Genomic DNA, 25,175 nt, shown 5'->3' on the forward strand with positions numbered 1-25,175 from the left:
CTGGGAAGAGCTGGCACACAGGAAGCGCTTAGAAAACATCAGCTCTTATTACTAGGGGATCCAGACCACCAGGTAGAAGGTCTGCCCTTCATTAAGAAGAAACACATTTTTTTGTGACAGAAAAGGAGCTAATGATAGGAACAGATGTCAGGTAAGCTTGGGGTGGGAGGGAGAGGACAGAAAGCTTTTTACTGATGCTTTTGATGTTCTTGGTCAAGAATAAGGCAGGGCCAACTGCTGGAATGAGGGGCTGCTTGAGGAGAATGTGTCCTTCCTGGGACATACCGTCTAGTGAAATACCAGGGGGGCCTTAGCAGTGAAAGCTCCGTGTCTGCTTAGAAGCCCCCAGTCACATGGCTCTAAGATTTCTCCATCTGTGTTCAGCAACCCAGATACGAGAGTGAAGAAAGCAGAGTGGTGAAATGTCTCACGACCAGGTTTTGATGAGCAAGTGTGATGAACGATATTGTAGGCATTAACAGCAGTGACTGAAGTGACAGGGCAAGGGTTTCAGGCTGCACAGGGAAGAAAATAAAGACCAAAAAAAAAAAAAAAAAGATGATATTTTTAGAAAAAGTAAAAGAACCAAGGGAGTGTATGTGTTGATGAAGTCAAAATGCAGGACTAGATATTAGAGATACTAGGGATGTGACTGTGAACAAGACAGCTGTAATCTAGCTCTCACACATCCTGCAGGCTAGCATAAAGTAGAAAATTAAACAATTAATTGGAATTAAAAATTAAAATCTTAAGGGGGAGTATAATGCAGGAGTACCTACTCATTGGCAGAACGGGTCGGGGAAGGCTTTCTATGGAAAGTAACTACTGAGCAGAGGGGCAAACAGAAGTTAGCACGAGCAGAGGAAGGAAAGTGCATTCCGTATCAAGAGCGTGAGCGAAGTCCAATGAACACAGAGCATGAAGAGGCAAGCAAGAACTGAGAGGCGGACAGCCTGTATGCGTTGCCTACAAAGATACTAGACTTAACGTGGGACCAAAGCATTAGGATCATGACTGAAAATCACTGAAAAGGAACAGTAGACAAAGAAATTGGCCATCACAGTGGTGATAGTGAGAATTAAGATGTTGAAACAGATCTTAAAATGCTGGCATGCAGTGCACTTAAATGTGAGATTTAGCTAAAGAGAAACACACTGTACCTTTGAACGAAATGTTGGATGAACAAAATAAACAGCCTTCAAATTCCTCTTGTATCTAATGCGAAATAAAAACATGGGTCAGTATGTCATGTTATAGACAATTAACTCTTTGCTAGAACACAGAAATATATTCACAAAGGGGAAAAAAATTTTAAATGGGTCTAGTTTACATATTGAATTTTAAGTGAAATGTCAAAAAATAATTCAGGGGACATTTCATTATTTAAAGTATCCATTTTATAGAAGATATTGTTTCTCTTGGCTGTGACAGAGCCAACTACAGGTAAAACAAAGTAAATTCATATCTAACAAAAAGTTATCATGTGCCTTTTTTTATACTGTACTAGAATATCTGAGATCATATCATGAATTATAAAACTCATGGGTCACTGGTCAAATGAAATAATATTTATAAATGTATTTTGAGAAGAGTAACACACCTTATTAACAGAAGGTAGTGTTTTTGTTATATACAAAGATTGGTAACGACCCCAACCCTTTCGCAAGATGTTTAAAAGCAGCAAAAATTTTACATATGAATTTACTTAAATGCAAAATACACTGAAGTTAAGGAGGGCCTCCTGATATTAAAATATCTGATCTATGTGTGATAAAAATCTTTGTTACATGAAATATCTTTTCACAGAATACACAGCAATGTTTACTACTCATTAATATTAGGAAAGAAAGAAGCTATCTCCCCTCTTCATAATTTGCAAAAATAACTAACTTGACATCAACAACATCGTAGAGTTTCTTCAGGAAGTCAGAGTCCAGGTGATTGTATTCACTGGTCAGTGTGTGAAAATATACTAATACATATTCCTTCACAGCAATGTGATCCATTACATGGATGAAATATAAGAGAGCCTAGAAGGAAAAAAGAAGTAAACGTAAGATCATCTTGCATAAGTAGTCAATTTCGCAGAAGCCAAGAGAGAGGCAAAACTCAGAAGATGAACCTAATTGATGCCCCAGGCACTACAGATGGACATCTCAGACTAATGAGTATCAATTCTCTTTGAAAAAGAGCTTCAGGAAAGTGAACGTAGCCAGTGTTTACCAGTTCTCAGAAATGCTACAGTAGGATCCCTTTCTGCCTTGTTCTAAGGGCTGGAGGAGAACAATCAGTCTCTATGTGCTCAAATAACTCTTCATATACTCAAAAGAGTTCTTCAGTCAATTGCGAGGTTTTCCCTCTCTAGGATAATAATGAATTGTAGAAGTACAATTTCTAGACTTCTGATCATTCTTGAAGTTTCTGCCTGAAACTCAATGAAAATCTTTGCAGTCTCTACTGGGATGCAGACTTATGGCTCTCACGTAACCAAGAATTACTACAGAAGGATATTCTGAGTGATGCCTCCCTCCCATGGCTCACTTGGAGGACTAATTTTCTTGGCCTCTTTAATGTTGAACTGAAATGAGGAAAAGGACAACAGGTTTAGTCAGTAGATGGCAATGAGCCGGGCAGCATTTCTAGAGCTCTGAAAGATTCAAATTTAATGTGACCCAGATCACATTAGAGAAACACTTCATTATAAGAAGGATGAAATTTAAGAGAAACATTAAACATGGAGCAGAGCTCCAATATGGGCAGGGCCAGGGTAACCCAGTGGTGTAGCTATAAACAATGACATAGAGGAAGCTAAGAATTAACCACTGAAAGATTATCAAACAGGCGATTTCCCAATTCTCCTCAGGATAGTCTTTGGCATAATCATGAGTAGACTAAAATGGATAGCATCCAACTGCTACCAGAGCGGACGAAGGAGGAGGGCACTAACAACACACAGGATCCTTCCACTTTGCTGGTTTGGACCTCACAATGTATCTCATTATATTACATGAAATGATACATCATGGATATCCAGAACACCAAGCAAGTGCACGCCAAAATCAAATGCAGAGATTTATGTTTTTATTGGTTATCAATCACATTATTAATGATGAGAATGAATGTTATGTTGGTTGTTAATGACACAAAACAAATGGCTACAAGTAGAAACTTAGTAATGATATAATTTGCATCAGTCGAGCTTTTCCTGTGCATTTGTGTGTGTATATTTTTATTATTATTTCTGCTTTTACCAGACTGCTTTTGGCCCTCTTTCTATCCACTCTCCACCCCCTGCAGGGCAATTAAGATACCCATTTTCAGCTTTAAATTCCCCATCTTTAACTTAAATGTTTTTCATTATAAGGAAGTATAGCCACATGACAGAAAAATGTAGAAAACAAATTCTCCCCAAAACCATGACATCCATTTTGAAATATTTACATTTTGAGTTTTTACCTTTATGCTTAAAACAAAACAAGTTAAAGTCAGGGTATAGGCAATTAATGCACCACTTTTCTATTGATATTACATTATAAATATTTCTCTATAGTACTGTATTTATTTGCCTTTGTAACCATAACCTTTAAGGGTCACAAAATACTCCATCTGTGGATATGCCATAATTAATTGTTAGAACTTTAAGTCATAGTTTTGTGGTACAAACCAGCCCATGGGAGCATGCCAGGTCCAATGCTTCCATAATTTTTTTTTTTTTTTTTTTTTTTTTTTTTTACCTAAACACCAGTGACCGGGAGCCTAAGGGCTTAGCCAGAAAGCAATGATCTGCTTTTGTACAAATGTGTTTTATCTCAAAATTGTGTGCAATTTTTATATTTTTAGGTACAAAATTTGTTACTATGATTAAGAACGATTTGTTAAAGTGATTTTCCTCTTTTGTAGTCACTTTCTAATACAGTGATGTTCTTGGATGACCTATGTATTTATCTTTTGGATTCAATGGTCTCTTGCCCAAGTATTCCAATTTGGGCAGCTTCAGGCTCTACAGCTACTTCCATACTCAGATTATTTCCTTAGTACAAATTCTGAGGAACAGAATTCCTGGGTCGATGGATGTGACCACCTTTATCATTTTAATTCATCTTTGATCTTTGATGACAATGATTATTATTTAAAAGTTCAGGCCAGTTTTGAAAGTGAAAAAAGATATCTCATTCTGATTCGCTTTTTTTTTTTTTTGGATTACTAATCATTTTTATTTTTTATTTATTTTATTTTTTTAAGTTTATTTATTTTTGAGAGAGAGAGAGAGAGAGAGGAAGCATGCAGGGAAGGGGCGGGGGTGGGGAACAGAGGCTCTGAAGTGGGTTCCACGCTAACATCACAGCCCCCATCCGGGGCTCAAACTCACAAACCATGAGATCATAACCAGAGTCAAAGGGGGATGCTCAACTGACTGAGCCACCCAGGCGCCCTGGATTACTAATCATTTCTTTATAAATTTTTTTTTAATGTTTATTCATTTCTGAAAGACAGAGAGAGACAGGGCACAGGCAGGGGTGGGGCAGAGAGAGAGGGGGACACAGAATCTGAAGCAGGCTCCAGGCTCTGAGCTGTCAGCACAGAGCCCGACGCGGGGCTCCAACTCACGAACTGCGAGATCATGACCTGAGCCGGAGTCGGATGCTCAACCAACTGAGCCACCCAGGCGCCCCAGTAATCATTTTCTTATTTTTATTTGCCAGTAATAATACCATTTTTTCTCTTACGAATCTGTCCTTTGCATCCAAATGAAGGGGTTATGGAATTATGACATCTTGGGGTAACTACATCTCTGACTTCTTCTCTTCAGATAGATACTCAAGAGTTAATTTTTCTTTTTTTCAAGACAAGCAGTATCTGATTGTTAGTACAATTATAACCTAGAGTGATTCCAACCCAAAACTCTCCGGCTACATCACATCCGAAACGGAGCGGCTGCGTTTTTGGAGATCATATGATGGCATTCTTGTATTTTCGAGAATTTGCTCTCCTACAGAGCAAAACCGAACCCCTAACATACTGAAATGAATGGTGCATGCCAGCCTACAGACCCAGGGCTGCTCCTCTGCCCAGATACACACATTTCCGCCCCCTCTCATATTCTCAGTCCTGATTCCAAATTCACACCCTACTAATTGTAAAAATCAACATCATGTGTAAAATAGAGCCTTGCTGTGGCTTACCTTGTCCATATCTATTAATGTGACAGGAATGTTTCTTCCAACTACCACCATCACTGTGCGCCCACAGTTATCAACACCTGCGAACGGGAAATGTGATCAGCGCCTAGAGACTTTATTCCAAGGCTGGACTCGGACACTGTAAAAACATTCTACACAAATATAAAAGACTGAAAACCAGGAACTTAACGTTTTTCAAATTTCATCCTCAGATTTCTTTCACTTTGTGGAAAACAATACATATATATATTTTAGCTTTATGAGGTTCTGATGACTGCACTTATTTTTAAGATAAAGGCTTCCTGCAGGTTTTAAATCAGGGATAGCCAAGGGTAAGGCTGCAGGGCCAAGGCCTTTTTATAAATAGGTTTTGTTCAAGTTTTAATAACATCAGTGATCCAGGAAAAACTAATGGGAACTCAATTCTGAAAATTAACAATTACTGCCTGAAAAAGGAATTTAATGGAGAAAGAGTGGAAATTTGAGAACTTTCCCCATCTCCGTTATATATTTAGACAAGGTTTGAATTTTGTATAGCAAGTGAATGGTATTTTTAAGAGCAGAAAAGATATTAAAAGGTAAGAAAAGAGACATTAAGAAGAAGTGGACCAACGTAGAACTACAAGATGAAAATTTTATAGGTTGAGATGTTATTTTTAAGATCTTGATGATGAGCCAAACTATCCTCATTAGTATAAAAAATTTTTTTTCATAGGCAAAATGGACAAAATCAGAGAAAAATGAAGTTTCTAGTAGCGTGCTAGGTGGGGTCCTTAAAAAGGAAAAGAAAAGCTACTTACGCTCACCTGTTTGGTATAAGGCTTTTAGAGAAGCAATATCAGATAGATCCTCAGATCTTGCTTGACACAACCAGCGATTATAACTAGAGAAATAAAGGATATAATTATTATAATAATCCCCTGTAAATTAAATTTACAAATGGAATCTGTTTCTTTCCCTAAAGAATGAGGTTTTATTATAATGTGCAAGAAGTTAAGGAGGGCATATTATGCAGAATCTCAACCAATGTTGAGAAAATGTTAAACCAATGTTTATTATATAATAAACAAAGATGAGTCACTGAGAAAATGTGTTCATACTACATGATTTAAAATAATCCTTTATGATCAAGTGAAGACTATTCATATAAATGACAAAGACAGCAAGTACTCAAATGAACACTGTTTTCAAATACTATTATTTTCCCTTACTAAACAACATGGCAGAGAAGGCCTAAAGCAATAGCAGTTATCCAAAACAGATGTACACTCACCCAACGATTTACCGAGTGCTTACAAAACGCTAGGTATTGAGAATGCTACAGTGAATAAACACTGTCAGTGCCCTCGAGTTTACTTTTCAGATGAAAAACAGGTAAGTGTTTTACATGTTACATGGGACCACAAAGGAACTAGGTAATTTTATGTGGGAAGTCCAGGTTTATTTTAATGATTGGCTAATCAAACCAGTTGCACTGAGAACCCACAGAGCAGATCCCAGGGATCTTGGCTTAGCTTGGCTTTAGCTAAAAGGACATGAAAGCTGGAAGAGACGTTAAAGATCTCAAAGCGGGGAAATGACTTGCAAGGTCGAGCTAGTCTTAGTCACCAATTATTGCTAGAGTTGAATTTGAAGTTTACTCATATCTCCAGAGTTCTGGAAAGGTCAGTACTTTTTCTACTATTTCATACTGTTTTGTTGTAATTCAAAGTGCCACTTATTTGCAAAAACAGCTTTCACAGCACTGAAATCATGAGAAGCAACTCTGAAGAATCTAGGTTACATAGGGCAACATCCCATAACATGAGGAAAACTAAACCAGGAGAGGGAGACTTGGGTTCTAATCCTATCGCTTTCTGTGCAACCTTAGTAAGTAAAGCTGCTTCACCTCTATGGACCTGTTTCCTCATCCATAAAGTGGCGTTTACAGAGGACACCTTTCAGCTATAATGTACACTCACACAACTAAGGGTATTTAATAGGAAACCTATTACATATGGATTGTAATCAACAAGTGATATGTCTGCTAGTATCACAGACATTGAACTGCCTGTGAAAAACATACTTGGTATCACAAGATTCTACAGTTTAAATCTGGAAACTTACCCACCTACGCAAATTGAAAAGTGAAAGACAAAATAGCTTTCAACTCTGGCTTAAGACATAACTTGCAACTCAAGAAAAGAACTATGTTTATGGTCGTTCTCCCTTATCCCTATGTACTGTTCCAAAATTTTAGAGTCATTTCCTTGGTTATTCACATGAAATCCGCAAAGGTACTGTTTTCTAACTGTCTTACGGTTAAGTCATCTCACTGCAAGACTGAACAGATCATAAGTGTCTCATGAGTTCCACAGGTCCGACCTGGCATAAAACATGTAACAGGAATTCAGTAAACGTCTGTTAATTTCTATACTCCATTCATGTATTCATTAGCTCACTTTTCAAAGGTGCAGGGCATACATGCAAATGTCTGCATCATAGTAGGGACTCTAAGCTTTGTTGAATGAAATAATAAACATAAGTATTATTCAAGATATTTGGGGGGGCACTGGAGAATGATAATAAAAGGCACTTGGTTTCAAAGATTTTAAAGCTGAATATATGAGATAGACACATATTACAAAGAATAAACTTTGTAACAGGATGGAACGAAACAAGCAGTCCAACAGACGTCTAAAATTCTATCAATCAAGTGTGCTCAGAGGAGGACTGGCGGGGGTGCGGATAGTGGGAGTGGAGTGGAGGCAAGATCCAGACATGCAGAATTAACTGTTCTCTTCTTTGAACCACAAAGATTAGTACAAGGCTTCACCCACTTACTGCCAGTGTTTGCTTCTACTCAGACCACATGACAGAGAATATGGCTTATTTGTCTCCATATTTCCAGCCAATCCCTAGGGTAGCTCCTGATACTGAGTAACGATGTGTTCAATGAACTCTGAAAAAAATCTTTTTCGAATTGGAATTCAGGTGAACAAAACAAAATTAATTAGCCTTGGTTCAAATCACTTTCATCACGGGTATACACATGGTTCTCTTTAAAAAACTGCTTATCTAATTACTTATGTTTAATGAAGTAATAAGTACTCCGAAACCTCCTGGCCAAAACAAAAGCACGCACTCTCACAATAATCTACATGTAATCACATGGTCACTTCCCTCCAATTCTGGCCCCTGCCTCCTCTCCTCCCGCCCCCCCCCCCGCCCCAACCAGTGTCTGGAATCACAGGTTCATCATTTTCTTGCTTTCCTTTTTATATCTTTTTTTGTTCATTTGTATGTATTCTTAAGAAGTTTTTTGGAAAAAGCTTACCACTCTGTATGTAATCTCTTGGGTCTTGTTTGACCTACTGGACTAAGATTCATCTGTATCATTGGGTGGCATTGTTCTTCATTCACCTTGATTACCATGTAAACTGTAGTTGTACTACATGAAAACGACGCTTTTTTTTCATCTACTCTCCTACTGGTGGGCGCCCGGACTGTTCCCAGGTTTGTGCTCCTGTGCACAGTGCTACGATCAACTTATTTTACATGTTTCCTGGTATATGTGTGCATGCTTTCTCTTGGGTAGCTACATAAGGGTTGAAGTGCTAGGTTACAGGTATATTCAGTTTTGGGAGGTAAGGCCAGACCCCTTTTCCAAAGGGTTGTACCTACTTGTGCTTCTACAAGCAATGGATATGACTTCCTGGGAACCCATGTCCTCAGCACGTGGTATTGGCAGATGTTTTAACTTTTGCCAGTCAGGTTTGAAAGGGTATCTCATTTCTCTGGTCACTAATGATGCTGAGAACCTACCTGTTCATATTTATTGGACATGCCTTCTGTGAGATGCCTGTTCATATTGTTTTTCTAGAGGGCCATTTGTTCTTTTCTCACTCACCTGTAGGAATTTTTTGTATATTCTTGATCCTAGTCATTTTCCAGTTATGTTTACCGTGAACACTCCCATTCTGTAACTTGTTTTTCACTTTAAGATTCACTGCTCCATCTGCCAGAACTCTTAATTTTAATACAGTCAAAACTATTTTTTCTTTTACAGTCAATTCCTTTTATATCTTGTCTAAGAAACCTGTCCTTTCTCCAAGGTATAAAAGACACTATCCTACAACTTCTTCCATGAGTTTTAATTAAAAAAAAAATTTAAGGCCTCAATCCATCTAAAATTGACTTTAGTCCATGGTGTGAATCCTGATATGGTATAAACTCTAAAATGTTGTTAACCTTGATCTGTGATTAACAGCTTGAGATCCTAGAATAGATTTTGGCTGGCAAAATCTATACGAGCATATTCATGGGGAGAAGGTTTATAGCTTACATGTGATTCTTTAAAGGCTTTATGATTCAAAAAGGTTTAGTTTCTAAGCCTGAGACGAATTCCAATGCAACAACTCAGGACTGCAATCTTCAGCTGGTTTCTTCTTTATTCTAATCAAGTCTCCTCCCTTCCCACTACGGATCATAGAAGTTTAATTTGATTATCTAGTCAACTTTCTTTTCCTTTAAACAAGAATTTGGAAGAAGGGAATAAAAGCAAAAGATGTTAGCTTTATCTCCTCAGCTAACATGTTTGTTTCCCTCAACTATTAAAAAAATATTTTAGGAGCGCCTGGGTGGCTCAGTCGGTTGAGCGTCCGACTTCAGCTCAGGTCGTGATCTCGCGGCTGGTGAGTTGGAGCCCCGCGTCGGGCTCTGTGCTGACAGCTTGGAGCCTGAAGCCTGCTTCATATTCTAAGTCTCCCTCTCTCTCTTCTCTGGCCCTCCCCTGCTCATGCTGTCTCTGTCTCTCAAAAATAAGCATTAAAAAAATTTCAAAACAATTTTAAAACTTCCATTATATCTCTTATAAACTGCACCTCATTTGTTGCTATAGTTTCTGCACTTTTTTTCAATAAAGACATACAATTTTTTACCCCAATCCAACAATCAAAACAAATGCTAAAAGGAAAGTATCAACTTAAAACAGTTTCTTGTTTTCTTAGAGCTTATTCCAGGTAAACGGATTTCTATTACCTGCTGGGTAAATTGCAATAATCACGGGTAAACAGTCACACAAAATATGGCAACACGGCAGCGAAGGGAGCCACTACAGTGCTCTGAAGGCAGAAATACTGAGTGGACAGATTCTCAACAGGCTGCAATCAACTAAGGCTGGATGCCGTCCTCACAAAGCTAACAGAAGGCAATTTCTTCCAGTTAATCAATTACCATCCACGTGCATAACCACAGGTTGAATGATGAAGAAAAGATACGCTAAATTATTCTTAAAAGACTAATGGCTAACATATTTGTGTGTAACCAATAGCCCAGGGAGAATGTTGGCTTTGGAATCAACATAAGCTTTCCTGACCTGATGGAACTGCCCCACGCTGGACTTGGTTAGGACCCCTGTCACATACTCATTGGACCCTGTAAGTTTAAATAAATTATTCATACAATACTTAGTTTAACATTTCTCTCCTCTGCAAGACCCGAAGCTCCATGAGGCTGACACTGTATCTGTCTCGCATGTCACTATTATGTTTTCAGCATGACACCTAGCACATTAGTAAGGGCTCAGAAAATACTTAACAGTGAAGGAGATGAAGTTTTTATTCCGGAAAATGACTTAAGAGTTGTTGGCAATTGGATCTTAAGCCAAGCGAGGAACACTAACGGAAAAAGAAAAAGTTACTGTAATATAATTTTAAGAGTTTTAAAGCTGTATTTTTGAAAAAGAATATCTAGGTTGCTTCCTAATTTTTGTAAGTAAGCCAACTTGTACCTTACGATATACCCAAATCACTGTCACAACTGGATAGAAGACCTAGAAATATTAGTAAAGAATTAGGCAACATGCCTAATTTTTTCAGATGTTAAAAAGAATTACCACACAGAGGTAATGATGTGGCGAGGTAGTGCTGGGCAAACAATGATCTGACTCTATAAAGACAATCCATGGGACCTTAGTGTTGTTACTGATGGAAGAATTGAAAGCTTTCAAAAAGATACTGCTAACTAAAGACCTACTTCCTCAGAGATTAAAAAAAAAAAAAAAAAAAATCACTCGATCAACCCGATCAACCCACATAATGAACAGAAACCAGACCTGTTATGTGTAAATAAAGCCTTATTTAGACAAAATAAGAGAAATAAATAAACTGAGAAAAACCACAGCGTGAAATCTTAAAACATTCAGCACGTAGCAGAGTAAGCACTCAGTTATGTTATAACTCGTAGACAAGGAGTCATCAAATCTCAAACCTTTTGGTCTCAGGACCCTTTGATGTTTATGTCAGTTATCTCTACCAACATTTACCACGTTAGAAATAAAAACAGAAATGTTAAAAGTGATTATTTGTAAATCTAAAAACGACGAAAACCTTTACGTGAACATTAAGCGACTTTACACGACAAAAACTGTGTTTTGGGAGAAGGGTTAATACTCCTCGTTTTGGCAAATCTCTTTAGGTTCTGCTGGATTCTCACATCTGCTTCTGCATTTAATCTACTGCAATGTCACACAGTAAGTAGCCTCTGGGAAACTCCACTGAACGGTGGGAGGAGGAGGAGGAGGACAAGGGCAAATAGTCTGAGTAGCATCACAAAACTGGTTTTGGTCTCTTGGGCTCCCTGAAAGGGTCTCTGGTTCCTTGCCCACCCTTCTGAGCCTCTGTTATTACTCCGAAGTATCCTGCAGCATAGCTATGAGACTCAACCTCATTTGTAATCATCACAGACGCTGGGCACTTAAGTGGAAATCTGACAACGTTTTGATTCAGACGTAGCTTATCACTCAAGAGCACAGTGTGACAGAGGCACCTCGCCCGCCCGTTTCTCAGTGCAGGCTTTGGGAGCCACAGGCCGTGTTTTGACTACACAGTCACAGCCTGACCGCTGCCCAGAACACACCCCAACACCTGAAGACCATGTGGCTCACTCATGAATTTTAAAACAGAGGGACTACCTTAATTATCTCTGGCTACTTCAATATCTAGAATGTTATCTTGTACAGTGTAAATATTCAACATTTTCTGAACTGAATGGAAACTATCAACTGTGCAACAAATGTGAATCTCAAGATCAAGGCCCTCTACCAACAAGGACAGTGCTTTCCATGCTGTATTCACATTCCTTCTGAGAAGCTATCCCTTTGCCGAGGACTCCTTTCCAGAAAGGAGTGAAGAGCTTTTAATGCTGACTTGAACTAGTCACTGAACTAATCATTAAGTGAAACAAATCTCATTAAAGAGAGAAAGAGACACACACAGACAAGTATCCAGTCCAAACACAAACTTCAAAATTTCCAGATTATCCATACTACTCATGGAGAAATGAAAAAGGTATGAGGGGTGCACGTGTGTGTAGAAGAGAAAGACAGAGAACAGGTTGACTGATTTGAGAAAAGTGGCTGCAATGCAGTTCTTTGAATATGAATACAAAAAATCTCTAGTCCTTTGCCAACGTGTCTGAAGTTGGTTTGTGTAAGTGGGCTGAAGAAGGTGGCGGAGAAGGGAGATGTGCCGTACTCGCCATTCGGAAGGCTCTTTCTCAGTGAGCTGTGACTCTGGGCGAGCCAGTCTTGGGGATCATTTATCCTCTAGAAAGGGGTCAGACTACATCAGTGATTTAGGACGCAGAAGAATCACTTATGAAACTTTAGAAACTTTCCACAGAGGTTCTGATGCAGGAAGTTTGGTGTGGGGCATACACATTTTTAGCAAGCAGCCCGGGTGATGATAATGCTTACAGACCATGTGTTCCACTTTGGAAAACTGTATCAGACGATTACCAACATTCCTTTTGACTATGGGTATTCATTCACGAGAAACCACAAACCAGTGGTTCTTGAAGTGTGGTCCACAGTCTTGACGCTTTTCAGGGGGTTTCCAAAGTCAAAACCGTTCTCATCATCATACTGAAACATCATTTGCCTCTTTCACTGTGTTCACATTTGCACCCATGGCGGAAAAACAACTGTTAAGTCAAACTACTGGTGCCTTATGATGAACCATGGTGGAGGCCCCAGATTGTACTAGCAGTCACTATGCTCTTCTGTTGCCAAAATTCCCAGAGAACCAAAAAAAAAAAAAAAAAAAAAAGAAAAAGAAAAAAGCCAGTTTTATTTAAGAATGTCTTTGATGAGGAAGTAAAAATTATTATTTTCATTAAATCAACCCTTGGGAACACATCTTTTTAATTTTAATGTAGCACAGAATGGGAAGAACACTTCTACATACCAAAGTATGAGGTTGTCTTGAAGAAAAGCACTGTGTGACTTAGAAGCTGAACTAGTTGCTTTTTTTTCATGGGACACTGTTTTTCTTCAAATAATGACTGGCAGACAAACTGTGGTTATTCAACATGAGTATTTGGCAGATGTTTTCTCAAAAATGAATAAAGTGACCCTGTCGTTTCCAGAAAAACAACCAACGGTATTTCTTGCCAATGATAAAACTTGAGATTTAAAATGCACATATAATTTTGGAAAATTCATCTCTATCACCAGAAGCTTAGAGCTCCTAATACTTAAAGACTTTTCTGATGAGGTCAGTGGCAATATTAACATATATAATTTCTTCATATTGGGTCCTGAAATCTGTCAATATTTAGAAGATCCGAATAATTCAGTGAATCGATGTTTTCCAACAGAAAATGTTATACATTCATGCTATAAATTCCTATTATAAAACCAATTCAAAGAGGACAGAGCAAAACATTTTAATATATCAGAATATAAAAATTCATGGATATGCTTTGAGATTCCCTATTACCACGAAACTGTAAGAAACTACCATTTATCGAGTTATGTTGTAATAGCAGAAAATACCATAAATTATTTGAAAAGGCTATTAACATACGCCTCTCCTTCCCAATTATGTATCTGAGTGGGGCTGGATTTTCTTCATACACTTCACCCAAAACAACTTATTGCAACAGTCTGAATGCTGATATGAGAATCCAGCTGTCTTCTATTAAGCCAAACATTAAAACATTTGCAAAAATGTAAAACAGTGCCATTTCTTCTATTTTTTTAGTTATTTTTCATAAAAACACAATGGATTATTTTTAAATAAATTAATGATTTCTCATACGATAAATACTGGTAGACACAAACCACGTAAACAAAAGTTCTCTGGGGTCCTTAACAATTTTTAAGAGTGCAAAGGGGACCTAAGACAAAACAGTTTAAACACTGCCTCCGACCAAAAAAAGGTACCCAGATCTAGTAGTGCATGAATCACCATGTGAAAAAGTTCAAAATATATACAGATGCCAAAGTCCCAGTCATGTGAGGGAGAACCCCATCACTGTATTTAAAGAAAAATGTTTGCCAGTTGATTCTTACACATGCAAATTTAGAAACCACTGAAACTATCATTTGCTGGCCACTGCTTGTGGAAAAGCTGTTCATTGGTGCCCCCTAGCGGCAAATTTGCTTTGTTTCTAAAAATAAAATCAGAATAAAACGAAGACCAGAAAATCACCAGATACAAAGTTCTAATTCTGTAAGGGACTGCAGAGGTCATCCAGTCCACTCCCACTTACAGATGGAGACTGACAACAACCACACATCACTACAAGATACCGTGATAGAGGCTATGCTTTGCTTAAGTACAGGTGTGAAAAAGCATACAGGAGAAGCCATCTATTCCAGACTTCCCTTCCACCTATTCTGGCTTATCTCCAGGGAGATAAATTTCCAGAGGCAATCACTTTTAAGCTGAAACCTGGAGAATGGGCAGGAATTGAAGGATGAGAGTATTTTGGTCAAAAGGGATGGCAAGTACCAAAGCTAAAAGGTAAAATAGACCAGGATTTGCTCAGTACTGAAGAGAACAACAGTGATCGATTTTAAGAGCTTGCTAAGTACCAGGTGCTCACAACAATCCCATGAGATGTTAACCTCTCAACCAACCCTATAAGGTAATGCTGATATGAACTATAATTTACCATTTTTCTTTCCTGTAAAAGTGCCTGAAAAGCAGCTAGTTTTCCAAAGACTGTTAATCCTTGGAAAAGCTTACCCAGAAGCACATAAGCTGCTTTTCTTTATGCTTGAAAAAGGACTTATTCAGAATTGCTTTAGAAGACACCTGAAAGAAATGGAATGGCTTTTAAGGTCCCTGGGATAAATCAGGGAGAAATAAAGTGTTTTTAAATGTAACGAAACTATAGATTACGCTTTAGTTATAAATACAACAAAGTTAAGTAAAATCTTTGTTAACTCTGCCTTTCCCTTCCCCTAGTTGCTACTTTTAGAACTTCACCCAGAGGCACCACAACTATAGTAGAAAGAGTGGGGGCTCAGAAATCTGATGTGCATCTGAACACTGGCTTCGCTACATTTTAACTGTCACCACTGAGAAGTTAACTTTGATTTTCTGCATCTACCAAATAGGGACAACATCTTCCTCACCGGATTGTCATGAAAAATAGACTAGAATACATTATATGTTGATCACTTGGCAGCTGTAAGGTCCTTTCTTATTCCTCAAGTCCTTCCATGTCTATCAGTCCAAAGGGGTTCGCCTTACTTTCTCTGATGCTGCTTCTGCAGGGCTGCCTCTGATAACTGGCCCTGAAGGATCAGTCTTCTCTGCTTATCAATATCTCCTTCCATTCGAGCAAAAGCATGAGAGCCGATGAAAGAGAGATCTACTCCCAAGCCTTCAGCCTCCTCTTCTTGGTTGTCTGTAACAAAAATACTATCAATAGAGAGCGTAGGACAACACCCGACTATCAATGCTACAGACTGTGAATGCCTAAGAGGGAGGACTGTGAGGTAATCAAAAACACTGGGGTTAAGGGTATTTTTTTTTTCTTGAGAATCAAACTGAAATCAGATTTAGGCATTTAACGAACTGAAATAACGCAAGAAACCCCCTGTCCCCGTGTGACAGAAGTTTTAGGAATACCAAGGTGACCTAGGTGTCACTTCAGGAAGGAAAGAGCAGAACCTAATGATAAGCAAAAAGAAGTAATTATACAGAATGCAGGTTGAAAGATGGACTGCCACACCACATCTGACAAAACAAATAAAAAAGAACAAATGTTTGGGATCATTGATCCAGAACTGCTTAAGGAGGGAGCACGTGGTTAGCGGACACAGAAACTGGAGTCCTTTTGTTGGATAAGCCCCAGTGACAGACGGCTGGAGCGGGACTGCAGGACCCACATTCACTAGGATAACGTTTCATTCTAATTTAGCATCCTGGTTTTCTCTACTGGTCATGCCTATGTAATCATTCCGACCTGTCAGAGTTCTAGTTTTCACTACGAATTAATAAATTAACTTTCCAATTGACCCATATGATCATTTTGTTTGGCTAGATGTCAGTACTTCGGGAATGGATCATCTCTTAATTTGCTCCTCACTGCCTTCCCAGATTTATTAAAAAAAAAAAAAAAAAAAAAAATGTCTTTAAAGAAAGGAAAAAAAAAATAACTTGGACCATGGGGAGCTTCCCAAGGTGATGCCACTACTTGAAGCCCAGCCAGGTGGGCCACCTCAATGGGACTTCCTTACCTCTACTTCACTGCTCTTCAAATTGTGACAGGTCAATAGCTCAGAAAGTGTGCTTTTATGAACAAATACCCACGAATGAATCAAGTAAGCTGACTTTACATCTATTTTAACAGACTGAACATTCTAATTGAAAAGATTTATGAGCACTAAGGCCTACATTTTTGAGGTGATCAAGCACTCTTTGTGAATGGTTGACACAAGGACCCCTTTGCCTAACGAGTTGGCCTAATCTGCTGCCCAGCATTACGATCTCGAATTGGGTTTTGCTATTCATTACTCCTTGTCATACAAAATGTATTTACCCACTTAGGAAAAACTATATTCTTTAGTGGTGGTCCTAAGCATGAGAATTCCAAATAAGTCTGGGCGTATCCTAAAGTACACAGGCAGCCCTCCAGCAAAGCTTGGTTCAGACATTTCCTGGTGGTAAACCACTTACAATTCCTCCACTGGAGTTAAGGCTGCGTACTGGTGATAAAAAGGAGATGAGCAGCCTTCTACAGATTTTTACCTTGATGCTCATTTACAAGTGTTCACAGCAGGAATCTCACAGTAATTCCTAGACTGCTGAATTTTCAGATCAAGTTCTAGCACTGAAGCATGTAAGGCATGCCTCCACAGAAGGGAGTTATGGCCTTCACCATGTCCCCGTGAAGACCAGTGCAAGCTGTCAGCACAGATTCAGAAGGGCTCTCACCCTACCGTGTTCTGCCACTGCTCCAATCTACATGAGTATATAACTTAAAGAAACCAAAAGAGTGATAACAGCATTCTTGTTTCAATATTTAATATTAGGTCTGGCTTTTAGAGGACATATTGTTGAAGCTGTTGACAATTTCAGATGATTGTGTACTTCAAAGGTGAAAATGTTGTTATACCCAACTCTGGATCTCTACTGCCTAACAAACTTGATGTTGTGTGTGTGTGTGTGTGTGTGTATAAACATACATTTTTTTTTAGGTTAAAAACTACACTTGGGGGCCCCTGGGTGGCTCAGTCGGTTAAGCGCCTGAATCTTGGTTTGGGCTCAGGTCGTGACCTCACGGTTCCTGAGACTGAGGTCCACATTGGGCTCCATGCTGACAGCATGGGGCCTGCTCGGGGTTCGTTCGTTCGTTCGTTCGTTCATTCTCTCTCTCTCTCTCTCTCTCTCTCTCCCTCTCTACCTCTTCCCTGCTTGCATGCACACACACTCTCTCAAAATAAATAAACTTAAAAAAAAAAGTAAATTTTAATAAGAATAAAACTCTAAAAACATTTAAGGTGGTCTTGATCTTAATGACACTCATAGACAGCCCCCAAAGGCAGGCTAAACCATCTCCTTCTTGATGGTGTTCATCAGTCCCTGACAGAAGAGGGAAATTAAGAAAGGCAGAACTCACCCTCCGGGGCACCAGGTTTTTCACTTATTCTAATCTGTCGTTCAGGTACCACAGGCTCCCCTTCTGCATTTCCAATATCTGCAGGTAGGTATGGCAATGATCGACATTCCTCCTTTAATGACCTTGGGAAGTACAGAGGTAGCAGCTTTTGGTAAGTAGCCTGTGTCAGAAAAGCAAGACACTCTGTGAAAAATAACGAAGTAATGAAGCAGCCATCAGGCATCAGCAGTGCATTGTGCTGTTCCAGTCACTGTGAAGACAGCTCCCACCAAGAATAAAGACCTTTCCCCTTCTAAGCTCGACTAGAGCCGTCTGGGACCCTCCATCAGTTCTTATGTAAAAGGTCAGGATATTGTTAGATGGTCAAGTTAAGCCTGACTCCCATCCTGGCAACCTCAGGTCACTGAACCTGGAATGCAGAAGCGCTGCCACTCCTGTCCTACGGTCATCTGCCCCTCCCTTGGAATATCGTATTTTTCTTTAACGACAATTTCAGCTTTATCACCTCTCATGGGAAGCATTTCCTAACCCTGTGCAAGCTAGAGTTCTGTGTTCCTGTCCATTCCATACTTCCATTAATGCACTTATCACGATGATCAAAAACTCTGAACTGTCTGTCCCCACCAATAGACAACGGACTGCTTGAGGACAACGACCCTGACTTCTTCACTGGTGTATTCCCATCTAGTGTAATAAACTTGTACGCCAGACACTCAATGAAAGATCACTGACAGAACGAATGAATAGGTAACCAGGTGAAATAAGAGACAGCAAACAAGCAAATGTGTCTCGTTTTAGCAAATTCAAAAGTATTTGTATATCATGCATGTAGCTATTAATACTTTCAGTGGGTATTTCACAGGAATTAACTCATTCACCACAAAACTCCTGTGATATAACTGCTATTAGTACTCCCATTTTATCAAAGAACAGAGAGGTTAAGTAACTTTCCCAAGGACACGAAGCTGCAAAATAATATAAGCTGGATGGGAGAGAGCACACTAAAACTAAATAAAACTTAATAAGAGTTAAAGCGAAGACCTAATTTTCTAAAACGGCTCCAAATTAGACTGAAACATACTAACCCCAACTACATACAACAAAACATAACCCTCCAACTTAATCAGTGCCAGTCACTGGGCTAGGCTGCCACCTGTTTCCAGGTGAGGCAGACATCAAAGCTTTTCCAGCACAGTAGCGGTTTTCCAGTTACGCTGCCCAGGCACCCAGTACTTGGGTTATAAGGTGATGCCTCAAGATATTTTAAGAGCTAATACAGGGAGCAAAGCAGAACAACTCCACCTTGTGGGACTTCACTAAGTGAAAACAGTCTTAGCAATAAAAAACATGAACAAATGCTCCTTTCTGATTTATTTTTAGTTTCTAACATGGATTTTTTTCAACAAATGATACCAAACACATACACTGATACCTAGGATTTGCCTGCTAGCAATTCAGCAAATAGATAATGATGACACAAAGGCAAACACTAGTAAAAGTAAGATTTAAACAAGGCAACATAATTAGCAAGATACCTCTTCAAGTTCAGAGACAGCAAATACTACTTTTTCAATGGTCTCCCCATGAATCTCCAGGAATCTCCTTACAGTGCCTAAGGAAAAGAATAAATTATTCAACAAATAATGACTTGTGTGAAGAAAATTCAAACAAACTCTTCAAAGTTTTATTTTGGTAATACATCACTCCTCATTTCAGTAGGTCTCTGCTCAATGACACCTTATCAGTGACGCCTGCCCAGACCACTATAATTAAAAAATCCTTCTCTGGGGCGCCTGGGTGACTCAGTCAGTTGAGCGTCCGACTCTTGATTTCGGCTCAGGTCATGATCCCAGGGTCATGGGATCAAGCCCCATGTTGGGCTCAACACTGGGCGTGGAGCCCGCTTAAGATTTTCTCTCTCTCTCTCTCTCTCTCTGCCCCTCTCCTCCGCTCACACGTGCTCTAAAATAAAAAAATAAAATTCCTTCTCTGATTTACTTTCCTCCAGAATAAATATTATAGACATCTCGTGGAATCTATTTTACATCTTCTCTGTCCTCCCTGCCCCATCTGCTAGAATGAAAATACCCCAACAGCAAGAGCTTTATTTTATTTACTGCTTTATTGTCAATGTCTAGAACAGTGCCCGGCCATAGAAGATGCTGACTCCAGACAATTCATCCTTATCCAGTATATTTTTATTCCCTGGGGCCTCTCACTCTCTGCCTAGAATGATCTAGCCTAAGCGTCTCTGTATTCATTCAGTTACAGTGTTCAACGACCTACTCAGCCCTGCATCCCTATCAAAATCTCATTAAACCAAAGGTGATTTTTTTTCCTTAATTTCTACATTATTCTGATTCTTCTCTATCATTTTCCTATCAATGAAACCTAAAGGCCTTTTTCTCAGTCCTTACCTCACTAGAGATTTCTCTAGCTTTAGTTTTAAATGCCCATATTCTACCTTTTAAAAATGTGATTCTCCAGGGTTCTGACCTCCATATTTATTTTCTTGATATATATATTCTCTTACCTCACCAATTTGCTGGCTAGGCACCGATGTAAATACTCAGACTCTCAGATCTTTATATACTGTTTTCTGAATGTAAGAGCTCAATTGCCTACTGCCTACAGGGCATATCTGCCGAGATCACCCAGAGACCTCAAACTGGGGAGGACTAGACTTGACCTCCATCTTTCCCCCCAAATCTGTTCCTTTACCTGTATTCTTTATTCCATACCATAGCAACATCCAATCACTCATCCAAGCTCTAAACCTGATTTCAACACTTCTTTCACTTCTTCCTTTTTTAAAAAAATTTTTTTAAATGTTTATTTACTTTTGAGAGAGTGAGAGAGAAACAGAGAGAGAGACAGAGAGAGAGGGAGATGAAGAAACTGAAGCAGGCTCCAGGCTGTCAGCACAGAGACTGATGCGACGCTTGAACTCCAGGACAGCGAGATCATGACCTCAGCCCAAGTCGGATGCTTAACCGACTGAGCCACCCAGCACCCCATTCCTTCACCCTGCATTCAATGGGTTATCAGGTCCTTTAAATTCTACTGCTGACAGAAATTTTCAAACATCCACTCCTTCTTTCTTCCAGCTGCTCTTAGGATCTTAATGCTTACGAGCCTTTGGCAGTAAGCTCTTAATTGTGTGCTTATTTTTCTCTTTTCCAGGTCTACATATTCAACACTGCCTGAGTTATCTTCCTTACCCTGTCACCCTCCTTACTCAATAATCCTGGGGCTCTGCACTGTTTATAGGTTAGGATCCAAGTCCCAGCATGGTTCTTCACACTTGGATCTCAACTGGCCACTCCCTCACCCCTTGGCTTTAGTCCTGTTTCCCATCATTCCTCCCACACACCTCATGTTTTGGGCAAATTGGCTTCTTTGCTGTACTCAGAACGCTCCACTTAACTTTTATGCGATCCTGCCTCTGCCTCCATGGCTACCTTTGACTAGATATCCTTCATTCACCATGGCCTTCTCTTAGTGAACTCCTACCCATTTGTCAAGACCCTGTCCAAAGCCATCTGGTTTGTACAGAACTCCATCCTTTCTTGTGCTCCTCTTACAACCTGAATAACCCTCCATCTGTGAAGTTCTCCTAGCATTTTACGGTTGGATGGTGAGCTTTCTGAAGGCCAAGTATATCTTACATTAATATTATGAGAACCTAGCACATCTTAAAGATGTGGCAAGCAATCATTCAAAAGTAACCAGCACCTGAATTAACATTTTATAGCTCTGGTTATCTACATATTGCCTGCCTTGTTTGCTACTATATCTTGAGAACATAACAGCAGACCCATTTGCTGAAGGACTATTCATTATTCTCCCTCTATAAGGTAATAAATTTATTTTTCATTTCTCTTTCTATTCTGTCTTAACAATTTTTTTAAAATGAACTTTCAGAAAGGGATTTTCTTCTCTTTGACTCCAAGTTTTAATTAATGTTCACACATAGTGGTTTCCCAGCATACAACTGTAGGATTTCCACTAGAAGACAAAATGCAATGCCAGATAGTAACTAAAACTGAATTCCCTCAGCAGAATTCATTAAGAAAAGTAATTTTGCAAAAAAGGATTAAAAAAAAAAAAAAAGAAGAGTGATGTCATGGCTACAAGGATTTAGTACCAACAGTCAATTCAAACCGTTTCCTTCCAAGTTTCATCTCTGCACTATTCTTTGCAGCCAACCAGGATGTCATGCACCTCACTTTTAGTGAAAACCCTTTAACTGGTGAGAATGACATCTGGGGCATTAAAATTCCCAACAGGGAAACACAGTAAGAACAAACAGCGTCATCTTTTTTTTTCTCACCACTGTATCCTCTCTTGTATAGCACAGGGCCTAGCACGCAGTCACTCAAAGTTTTGTTGAATGAATAAATAACCCGATGAACTGATTTTAATGCAGATGTTTCTTTGGGCTTCTAATGCAGAAGAACTGAACTGCACGTGAACCCAGGGAAAAACGATAAATAGTCTTGATACATCTATCAAGAGGACATTACCTAGGTTTCAAATGAAATAAAGTTTGGTAATATTTTAAAGAGTTTGGTACTAAAGACTTAAGAGTTACATTATTAGATTTGCTCTTGGTCTGTACATGCTGCGAAAGTCCATCTGTACTTTTTTTAATAACATGCTACAGTTTTGCTATTAGATTTAAGGTAAAGTCAAACAGGCCTTATAAAAGTTGACTTGCCCATCTTTAAGTTTTCCATTTCCTTTGTACTAAATAAGTAAATTCTTAGAAACTGCCTCATCAAAGTCCCTTAAAACCAACTATTGACCTTCATCTGCTCTTACTACAATTCCTGCTCAAAGTTGACACCTCCAGAGTACTGTACTAAGTGATTTATCAAGCAGTTTTTCTGGGGCCACAGAGCCAGTGAGGCTGGTTGAACTGGGATCAAAAGCCAGTCTTCTTGACTCACTTTTCAGAGCCTTTTCTACAAAGTGTTGCTGCCTTTTTAAATTCTAACGCCTGAGTGGCTCAGTCGGTTGAGCATCCAACTTTGGCTCAGGTCATGATCTCGCGGTCCGTGAGTTTGAGCCCCGTGTCGGGCTCTGTGCTGACAGCTCAGAGCCTGGAGCCTGCTTCAGATTCTGTGTCTCCCTCTCTCTCTGTCCCTCCCCTGCTTGCACTCTGTCTCAAAAATAAATGAACATTAAAAAAATAAGTTCTAACCTATATGATTACTTTAATAAGAAACGGAGACATATAAAAAGTCATAGCTCAAGGTATGGGATGATAAGGCAAGGACTAAGAGGAATCAGAGAATGTCAAGACCTGCCAAAAGCTTTGCCAGGAAGAATTATATAAAGGCAGGAACTTTGCTTTGGTAAGGCACCATTCAGAATGCATGCAGAGTAGTGATAACATAGGAGCTTCCCACTGAAGCAGTTCTAACTCAAGCATAATTGAATTATTTAGTATAATAAACAGGTTACTGGACTTGGGAGTCATCAGTATGCATAACCTTAAGAACATGATAAATTTCTGAGCCTCTTTATTTGTAAAAAGGACACCATATTCCCTAAAACACAGGGCTGTTGAGGGAATTTCTATATCCCTTTTTAAAATACATACTTTTTTACTTTTTTTTTTTTTTTCTTCAACGTTTTTTATTTATTTTTGGGACAGAGAGAGACAGAGCATGAACGGGGGAGGGGCAGAGAGAGAGGGAGACACAGAATCGGAAACAGGCTCCAGGCTCTGAGCCATCAGCCCGGAGCCCGACGCGGGGCTCGAACTCACGGACCGCGAGATCGTGACCTGGCTGAAGTCGGACGCTTAACCGACTGCGCCACCCAGGCGCCCCTATACATACTTTTTTTAAAAAGTTCTTTAAAGATTTGAGAGAGAGAGAGAGAAAGGGAGACAGAGAAAAAGATTTGAGAGAGAGGGAAAGGGAGACACAATCTGAAGCAGGTTCCACACTGTCAGAACAGAGCCCAATGTGGGGCTCGAACTCACAAACCGTGAGCTCATGACCTGAGCTGAAATCAAGAGTTGGATGCTCAACCGACTGAGCCACCCAGGTTCCCCCAAAATACCTATTTCTTCAGCAAGTACCATATGTAAACCATTCTTGACCTATGGAAGCATTAGAAATGCAAAGATGAAAAGATAAGAGCTCTGCTCCTCAAGAAACTCAGTCTAATAAAATATATATAAAGTATAAAATAGGTAAATTTACTACAAAATCCTTGAGCAGTCAATCTTCATTTTAAAAATAGTTAATTGTTAAATAAGACTACTTATGTACTCACCCTAAATTCTAGGCTATCTAATAATAATTTTATACATTTGAGTATCTCTAGTTTATCGTTGAGAAGACTTTCAGCTCCTTGTCTTTAAATTCTAGAGATACAAGGGTTCTTAAAGATCATCTTATATAGTTTTCCTCCTCAATGAGGAATAACTGCAACAAATGGTCATTTAGCCTCTGCGTGCACATTCCCAGTGACAAGAAGTTCACTTAAAACACCCGCCTATTACAGTGAGTCCTATCTCAAGTGGGACCAAATCTCCTTCCTTCTGACACAGTCTTGGACCTGTTCTCTACTGCTGGAGGTCTTACCTACAAGTCTTACAAGAAATCTGTGAACTCCCTGAAATTGTACACAAATTTCCTGTGTATGTATGTCCTCTGGGGGAAGGGGTCCACAGCTTTCTTCCATCAGATGCTCGGTGTAGTTTATGATGGCTCCCCAAGAGGCTCAGAACCACTACTCTAAAAATGCAGCACAGAATAAGTTCACGAGACTCCTTCAGATGTTAAAGATGGGCACCATATATGCTAAAAGCATCATCTTCTTTAGGAGAAACACCTGTTTCTCCTGTTTCAAACTGCTGGCTCTCCAGTTTGTCAGTGTCTCATAAGATAGGACACCCAGAACTATATACAAACGTCTAGATGTGGTCTGAACCTGCATATAATACAGTGAGATCATGGAATCTCTCGAGCCGAACACCTTGTTTTTATATCACATATATGACATTCTGTCTCATAATGATCAAGCTTGGTCTTTTTTAAACCTCAATGCAAGGATTTATACTCAAATGACACATGTGAA

General features: G+C 39.3%; 1 protein-coding gene across 1 annotated transcript in view; it reads right to left on the reverse strand.

Moving 5' to 3' along the window:
• GDAP2 (ganglioside induced differentiation associated protein 2) overlaps nucleotides 1-25,175 on the reverse strand; it is a 65,596-nt gene that overhangs the window by 20,635 nt on the left and 19,786 nt on the right. Inside the window, exons 6-12 of the mRNA XM_025934507.2 lie at nucleotides 19,613-19,689; nucleotides 18,078-18,237; nucleotides 15,704-15,860; nucleotides 5,987-6,063; nucleotides 5,184-5,260; nucleotides 1,891-2,030; nucleotides 1,161-1,215 (exon numbers count right to left, since the gene is read on the reverse strand). Coding sequence (XP_025790292.1) covers nucleotides 1,161-1,215; nucleotides 1,891-2,030; nucleotides 5,184-5,260; nucleotides 5,987-6,063; nucleotides 15,704-15,860; nucleotides 18,078-18,237; nucleotides 19,613-19,689 — 743 coding nt within the window. The remainder of the gene's footprint in view (nucleotides 1-1,160; nucleotides 1,216-1,890; nucleotides 2,031-5,183; nucleotides 5,261-5,986; nucleotides 6,064-15,703; nucleotides 15,861-18,077; nucleotides 18,238-19,612; nucleotides 19,690-25,175) is intronic.

Source organism: Puma concolor, chromosome C1 (assembly GCF_028749965.1).
Source record: "Puma concolor isolate L17-30 chromosome C1, mPumCon1.1.hap2, whole genome shotgun sequence".
Classification (NCBI taxonomy): domain Eukaryota; kingdom Metazoa; phylum Chordata; class Mammalia; order Carnivora; family Felidae; genus Puma; species Puma concolor.